Below are 8923 nucleotides of genomic sequence, written 5' to 3'. Positions count from 1 at the left end.
AGGCATGAATCAGGTAATCCTGTTTTGTCAGGCTGCTAAATCAAACCTGGCGGTCCACATCCCATCCTGCTTCCCTCCCAAATCCTGACTGAATAGCAGCAGCATAATTTGCAGTAGCCACCAGATCCCAAGAACATATCTACAAGTTAACAGAAGTTAGCACAAACCATATTGTCTGACTGGATTATTTTAACAATACAAAGGCAAAACCAACTTGGTTGAAGTTACATAACAGACTAAGAAAGCCAGGTCTAGACAGCACAGGTTTGCATTTATTCCTGTACTCAAGACCACTATACCATGTACTGCAGTGATATGAGGAGCATATGCAAAAGAAGTAAGAACTAGGATTTCAGTTTTACAAAGAGCAACAGCAGTGTCCACATATAAGAAAGTTCATAAACAACACAAAAGAAGAAATACATGACAAAACTTTGAAATTACTTATGTAAGAACTGCAATATATAAGCTGTCTGGTAGAAACAACCTCTAATCCCTCTATCCTGCAGAAACAAGCTCTAATCCCTCTGTCCTGCAGAAACAAGCTCTAACCCCTCTGTCCTGCACAGATGACAAGGAAATTTCCTTTCTTTTGTATTAAAAAAAAAAATTTAAAAATAATCTTTCAGAACTCTTTAGACTTCTAAAGCCATAACCATTCTATTTCAAATTATTATCTATAATTCAACTTAAAATTTAAAAACCCCCAAACCCAAACATAAAAATTTCACAAACAGGTTTATACAAACATAAAGAGGATATTTTTCAAGTAAATCCCAACAGCTAAAGATAATTAAAACGATGCTGCTCCTCATTTCAGTTGTACTTGATCAGGACATCATTCTAGTACCAAATAAGCTTAATAAAAACTGTTTCTAGAAGTTTACTGAAATAACACATTCCTACATGTAGAAAAGGAAATCTGAGACTGCTGAATCAGAGAAGAAAAATAAAAGTCTCACTATGTGGCCATCTACCATACAGTCATATCAGTACTTTTCAAAGCAGTCTTGTCCTTCAAACTGTCAGCACAACAAAGAAGAAAAATATCAACTCCTTTCTGCAGCTCCGGACAGCCTTGGGAACAGCTTATTGTAAGCAGTGAGCTGTGCTGCTAGTGGGTCACATCATGTTCTAAGGTGGTCCTTTAGTCTTTGTCTTCGTCTCTGCTGCAGAGAAAAAGCAATGGGCTTGTCTTTGAAGACACCTCCAAGAAATTTCCCTTCTCAGTAGTATCTTTTGAGCATCTGTCAGGTTCAGACACACAGTTTTCTTCTTGTTCCTTTAAAATGCAGCTTGCAGTAGCCAGTCCTTCAGGCTGTTCTGAAAGTCTAATTGCAGTCTGCATTTGCTTTTCTAATTCTTCTATCAATTTCCCAGGAACAGATGTAGATGGCAAAGAAACCCTTGATTTTTCATCACTAACCTCAGTCACCAAAGTGTTTGTGCCCTGCCTTAATCCATTACAGTCAATAAGTGGAGCTGTCCTCTCCTCTTGAAGCGTGCCTTGTAAAGAATTTATTTTCCCATCTTCACTGGTTGAGGACTCTTGCTCATCTGAATCAGAGCCTTCTGTCTCAGATGATGAAGTACTGCTTGATTCTTCAGAGTCACTTGTCTCCGACTCAGAGGAAGGCAGCTGTTGCTCAGAAACTGTGCCAGCAGCTTTTAACATGTTCTCCTCCTCTTGTACCAGCACTGCTGCTGCTTCCAGCTCTTCTAGTTCAAATCCTATGTGGGACTTAGCAAGTGTGGCTTTCTGCAAGGAGTCAGAGAGTGCAGCCAACTTTTTTGACCTTTAACAGAGAACAAGATATGTTGATTAACCTTACAAACAGAACTTTCCCATTTGATAACATGAACACAAATCTGAAACACTCCTACCATTTATTTGCCTTGCAAACAACATTCTTCTACAGCTATGGTTATAAAAGCAGATGCTGCAAGGGAAAAAAAAAACAAAACAAAACCCTCATAATCACTATTAGTTGGGGGAACTTTTCCCACAGTTTGATGTCATCACACTGAAAGTCTTCCATAACACCTTCAGACAAGATACTGCTGCTCAGTTTTCAGCAGTACACAGTAAGGGAAGGTGGATTTCTGATCAAACCTTTTTGATCAGAATCAGCAATCAAAAGGATTGCTGCCTTTGGCACTGAATTCCTGGATTATTTGCAGCAAAATCCTTTTGCTTTACTAACCCCTTCCAGATACGCTTGTTAAATGCAGATGAACTGATAAAACATAGCTGATCCAATCCATCTCAGTGATAAATTCTTCTTTCAGAGCTAGCTTGGTACACCTATGACAGCAGGAGATGCTCAATATTCTGCCTGTAGATGCCTTTTACCTTTCACTTGTTAACTCACCTGAAATATAATTCCACAGAAATATCAGGCCCACTTAGATAAACACCTCTAATGAAGCAGGCGTGCAACATCAGCTTCAAGTCTTAGCTAGAGCCCTATCCACGTCCTCAAGTGTTTTGAAGCCAGCACATGCTCTAGCAAAGAAGGGCATCATGGATTTTATAAAGAGAGAACAAAAAGTAAAAGGTTGCCTTGAAATGGAGGGGTGGGGAGCAGAGAGGAAAATGGGTCTAAAATAACAAACATACATCCTGTTTCTTGTTGTAGAGTTTTGCCTCAGACTATCAATCAACTTTTCACCACTTCCTGCAACAGCAGGTCTACTATAAATCCTGCAGTAACTGACTGGGTTTCATTTCCTCTGCCAAACTTGCTAACCTGCAAGGCATGACACACTGACACAGGAGCAAGTAGCTGATAATGTAATACATGACTCCTGCGAGGCAAAAGTTAAAGTGCTTGTTCTCTCACTTGAATGATTTTAAAGATCTTTATATTCTATTTCCCGGGGGGCATAATTACTCAGTATAACATAGACGCTTCATTTTTTTTTCTCTTCCTCCTAAAGGAATTGTATTTAAAAGTGGGGGAAGGGAAATTCAGTGCAGATTCTTACACATTGTACAGAGACAGTGTGCAACGTTTAAAAGCTGAACTTGGAATAAAACACACTAAACTGCCTTGGTTCAAGCCATAGACTAGAAAACTAAGTAATAAGTGTTCCCCAGAAGTGAAGCAGCAGAGAACAATTTATATCTTCAGAATTTTAAAATCGAAAGCTAAGAATTAAATCACAACATTATCCTAGCAGATCTAATATAAACATGGGCACCAAATTTTAAAGAGCTGCTTACTTTGCCTTTTTTTTTTATTCTTGGTCATATATTTCCCATTTCCCTTTTTTTTTTTTTTTTAATTGAGAACTTGGTTATGGTGGGTTTGAGAAGTTGCCAACTTAATTTGGAACAAAGAGAGCATTCTCCATAGCTAAAGAGAAAGAAGCAGCAGTGAAGTGATGCATAGAAAGGTTCATGAAGCCTTGCAGATAGGTGGTAAAAGAGTAACTGCCTTGCAGGGAAATCTGCTTCCTAAGCACAGTGGTGAGAGGCTGGTTTATACCCCCAGTCACACCAGTTTATATCCCTTTCAGAAAGTGTTTTGCTTTGCTTTTGAAACAGTCTCCTCACTCCTAACTACAGACATGCGTCTGTATCCCCTTCCACTGTGAGAGCTGCTGATGCTATGAAGGTCCAAATAATTTCTCCTGCCCCACTGCCTGACTGTCCACAACAATATAACCAGCTCCCAAAGCTAAATGTGTCTTGTGACAAAGAACCCTCCTTTGTATCCATTTTATTTCTAGTTGCTTTTAATTTCATTGACAGCCACAAGCAAAGAACTGGAGACACAACAATTTCCTCTGGTGATACATCTTCAGCTCCAGCTGCCATAGTCTCACCCACCCGTTTTACTAGTGCCACTACAGATAGCAAATCAATTGTGAAAGTCCTGTTTGTTCTCATGTATCTTCTATCAAGTCTTGTCACTTTGTTTCCCTATCCTAGATGTACTTTTTGGCTTTTCTCTATTTCAGCTGTTCTATTTTTTCCTACATATTTCTCCTGGCAGATACTCTCAGTCCTTGAAATTACTCCTTTAAAGTCCTCCCCTCCTCTTTTACTATTCCCTTATAAATCAGGTAACACATTGGATATAGAGACCTGTCACACAATTGAATGATTAAGGAGATGTGTGGCACCATGTACCCTTTGGCATGGATAAATACTTCACTGATCTCCAGATTACTTAATGCCAGGTGTTAAAGAAGAAAACACACAGTGATCCACTCATCTGATTCAACCTAAGTTGTATTACTAAATTAGATGTGGTCCTACTGAGGACAGATAAAAATGGCCTCACTAAAGCAGTAAGTGTTTAGTGACTCTTTACACAAGCAGATTTTTATCAATGAGTTCAAAGAGAATGAATGAAAAGGCTGGTGCCTGACAGCTACAAACATCGTTGTGCTGGACAGCTGTAGAATTGCAAAAAGCATTCTTAGTCTGAGAACCTTGGGTTAATTCCTTTTGAGTGATCAAAATACACTTACAAAGTAATGACAACTGATTTCATAGAACTGTATCATGTTTAGTACTTTTACTCAAAAGTGTCAGTAGAACCACAAGGAGAGGACACACTTTTTATATTTAGAAAGGATTGTAGAAAAAAAAAACAACATCAATGAAGCAGCCTGCTCTTCCCTTCTACCAATAACAGCACTAACTCTGCCTGGATGAGGAAATGCCTGCAAAAAGCCAACAATTCTGTCTATCCCCCTAACCTCTACAACTGCCTTACTGCAGTGGTCCCACGGCGCAGCACCACGCACAAGGACACAGCTCATGAACTACCCAACCAGCATGTTTCAGGGTGCACACTTCATACAGACCTGCACAACCTTCTTTCTCTCTGCACCACCAATCCCCTAAAGATCATGTTAGGCCAACCATAACAGGAATCTTCTAATAATTGATTAAAACAGCACGCATAAGTCCCTCTTCAGTTGTTCAGCTTTCTTAGCAGGCTAAATGCTTCTTATCACTTTCACACTGGTCATCAAGTCTCTTCCAGAAAAAAAATGGACAGTTCAGAAAGCTCAACATTTCAATATGAGAAACTCAAAACTCACTCTTGATGAATTTATACATAAAAGCAGGAAACTCCACTCCCCAGCTTTCCAGTCTTCCATTAGAAGAAAAAAGAGCATTTGAACAACAGCTTTTTTTTCCCCTCCTGCCGTGCAAGAGACTTAACAGCATTACAATTAGCTATCAGTCCATCTTGTTTAAGGCAATTAGCTAATTTCTAGGAGAACTGAGTTTAAGAAGTGCATTTCACACCAGCCCTAAGAATGGGTGGCAGCACTCACTGGATTAAAAAACTAACTCACTCAAGGCAAACAGCATAAAAATCAGAGCACGGAAATGCTTTCAACAGGAGACTGTGGGGCTCTGAGCCAATGATTTCCTTAGCTGAAATTCAGGCAACAAAAGTGAGACACCCAAAAAGAGGTATGTGTTAAGAGTCTTGTACTAAACAGGTCCTGCTGTTTCCAAAATCTTTTGAGTGTGTTTTAGAGATTAGAGAGCAAATACTTTAATTTTTCAAGTATGATTAATGGAATTGTATGATTACTTTAAGACATGCTCATTCCTTATGCACATTGGTGGTAATGATATCTTATTATTATGGTAATGGTGTTCTTACATAAACATGCATAATAGGCTTTAAAGGTGCTACACATGATAATTATTAGTTATCAAGATGTCAGTTGCTTAAGGAAAATGCTTAATTACAGGTTAAACTGATCAGATGCATGTTTTGTTTAATGTATAGCTTTGAGGAACAGATAAGAACAGAGGCATCTCAGGGCTTGCCCATGTAGTCTGGAATTAAAAATTTCAGGACAGAACTACTGTAATCCTTGTCTAGGCACAGGAGAGCTTCTCCATGTGATGGAAGAAAAAAATAGATTTTTTTTCCACTGATCTCAGATCATGAAAGAGTAAAACTGGAGTGAAAAGAGCAAAGAATCAAAGGAGATTTAGTAAATAAAGGGAGATGGATAACAGAGGGAGAGAAAGAAGAGGATTATGGCAACAGGAAAGGGAACTCATTACAGGTTTACTGTGGCAGCATGAAGAGAAGTGATGATAAGCGGGACCAACTGCAGTGCTGAGGCACAAGCAGCAGCTAGAATGGGAGAAGGACACAACTTGTCCAGTTAAAGACTAATGCTTCTACAGGCTCAGTTCTATCTGTTCCAAGGAATAGAAGGTCCCAGGATCTAGTGAATCAAGATAGCTTCTATCTCTAGAACATGGAGCTACTAGAAAGGTGTCTCACAGAAGGCAGACATTAGGGATTTGATTGTTTCCAAGGAAGATTTAACATAAGCTAGAAGACAACAAAGGTCAACCTAGCCACAGAAAGTAGGAAAATAAATGCAGGACTTGTGGGATACGTCCAGGCACAAAATCTTCCATGTATTTGAACATTTGGGAAAAAATAATTATGCTTTTGTACAAAGTGTCCATCAGTCAGAAACAACACTAACAAAGGGAAAAGCTTTAAAGAAAAAGTGTTAATGGGCCAAGGCCTTTCCATCTGCCTGGTACTTGCCTTACATCCAATTCTTCTGCTTCAGTAGTTTAGTTATGTAAAAAAAAACCAAAACACAAAGAAAACATGGAAATATGAAAATCAGCATCCTGTTCCTCATTCTGTATGATGGGTGGCACTGCATAATCAGTCATGGCATGGGCATTATGTATCTAAAACACTGTGCAAAGTACTTGCAAACATGGCAGTAAACAGTCACACTGGCAACATGGCCTCTCCAAGCAGAAGTCAGTAACATTTCACTGTGGAATGAAAAGTGACTTTGCTTGTACAGGCACAAGCCCCAGCTTGCTTTTGTTTTTGTAAGCAATAGAGGGATTATTTCTATGGCCTCTTAAGTTTGGCTTTGCATTTGACAGATGTATACAAACAGCCACTTTTCTGAAGCACAATGTGTAAACCAGGTGTAAGACATGGCAAAACACAACAGAATTTTCCTATTATTTACCCTGGCTCAATCACAGTCAGCGTGCAGTGCATGAGTGCCGCTGTGGCAGACTGAGATGTCCTTGCCCAGGCACAGCACAAAAGCAACAAAGCATGGGAACCTGCATATCAAAACCACTGACAACAGCTTTGGTTAGCAGCCAGGTGTTTGAATGTGATCTAACTGGAACCAGGCTGAAACCTAACTAATCTTGGAATCAACTAAAGTCTTGTTATATTATGTTGTTTGAATGTGATTAGGGTGTATTCACTGCTTTACAATGGGAAATCAGTCCTCCAAGCTAGGAGTGCTCCAACTTGGCTCCACAGGGCTGACAAGACCTGTTTTAAATGTAAAACACTCTATGTTAATTATCTGTAAGCCTTACAGGCAAGATAAACAAGTCTGAAAGGAGCAGTAGATACTTCAAGTGCAGACGTGCCTCTGCAGAGTCCCAGGTTCCCCCAAAGATGAAACAGGGCCTGTCTCACTGCCAAGCAGCCAGTCCTTGGTAGGCCTACAGCTCCTTGAGAGGCAGTCAAATACAAACCAGCAGCACGCTGTGTCACTCAGCAGGGCTGACAAATACTTTAAAAAGGGGAGTTATTTAACTTATCTCCACTCAGCTGGAGCTCTGGACACATCAGATCCATCTAATAGTAAAGCTGCTGCATGAAGCAAAAGACTTTCTGCCTGCTGCATCACCAGGTATTCCCAGCTGCCTTAAACTTCTGCATTTACTGCACAAGAAACAACCAAGCTCAAAGTGTCAAGTCTATATTTAAAACATCTTTCTCAGCAAGGCCTGGCAAAACTCATGACTTAGAATAGAGAGCTTCACAGACTCTTAGATAAAAACAGGTAATATAACAAGCAATGCAGCCAGACAAGAGTAGAACCACTTCAAATGTGTTCCAAATTACATACCTGGCAACATTGCTTACAACTTCCCACAATTATTCTTTTAGCCAGAGGCACTGTAAGTATTAAGACAATTCTAGAGTTAATATTATCTCAGACATCACCAGGTATTAATCCCAAAGCAGAGCCTCAGCAGTTCAGATACAGAAGACGTGTAAATTTAGTGTCTGCAAGACACTGAGATGCCAGTTAAACTATAAGGGACAATGAAGTTTCCTGCCTTACCACAAGACTGGGTGAGGACAGGCTGCAATAGGACACAAGTGGAGTTTCTGCATGGACTGTAACTGGTGAACAAAAGGGCACCTGCAAGAGGGTCAGGCTCCCCAGACTCTTCAGATCATCTTATTTTCTCCTGCTCAGAGTGGTTCTTGCTGGATTCCATCCATCACTGTCTCTCAGTCTAAGCCTTATCTGTCCAGACAAAAGGGGTATGAAGAGACATTGTTCAACGTTCAGTCCCTTGATAATGCCAACATTAACTTCCCACAGGAACTCTGTCATGATCTTGATGAAAATTAATATCCCTATGGCAGTAAGTCTACCACTTAAGCTCTCTTGAGGCAGAAGGCTCGACACGTTAGAGCCAAACATAAGAAAGTAAGCTCTTACAAGAATGACAACACTGGCAAAGCATCCAATTATTCTTATATATGCTTATGAAGAAAAATTGGTCTCCTAAAATTCAGGTGTCAGCTTCTATCTAGTCCTGCACAGCTGCCTGAGCAACCAAGCTGGTGATCTTTGGGGAAAGTCTCCTGAAGCTGATAATTGAGCTCACCCTGTGAGGCAACACCATAAATAAATCACTGAAAACACATTCTGACACCCAGGAGGGGAGGATAAACTGGGGGAGAGACACATACTCTTGAATTACTGTAACATAACTTCAGCTTCTGGGCTTTGGACCAGCAGTAGCATGCTTTTCTCAGAAAGACAACTTAAAGTCAAACATCCCACCACACTTGACACACAATTTCAAACAGCTAGGAAGAAAAAACATAATATAACGATTTAAGTC

The 8923-nt window shown here is 40.0% G+C and overlaps 1 protein-coding gene across 1 annotated transcript in view; it reads right to left on the bottom strand.

Moving 5' to 3' along the window:
* Positions 1-711: 711 nt before the first annotated feature.
* SHQ1 (SHQ1, H/ACA ribonucleoprotein assembly factor) overlaps positions 712-8923 on the bottom strand; it is a 53494-nt gene continuing 45282 nt past the window's right edge. The window contains exon 11 of the mRNA XM_054387336.1: positions 712-1796. Coding sequence (XP_054243311.1) covers positions 1148-1796 — 649 coding nt within the window. The 3' untranslated portion in view covers positions 712-1147. The remainder of the gene's footprint in view (positions 1797-8923) is intronic.

This window comes from Indicator indicator, chromosome 15 (assembly GCF_027791375.1).
Source record: "Indicator indicator isolate 239-I01 chromosome 15, UM_Iind_1.1, whole genome shotgun sequence".
Lineage (NCBI taxonomy): Eukaryota > Metazoa > Chordata > Aves > Piciformes > Indicatoridae > Indicator > Indicator indicator.
Note: the sequence above shows the minus strand (reverse complement) of the source record. Positions and strands in the feature narration are given on the sequence as shown.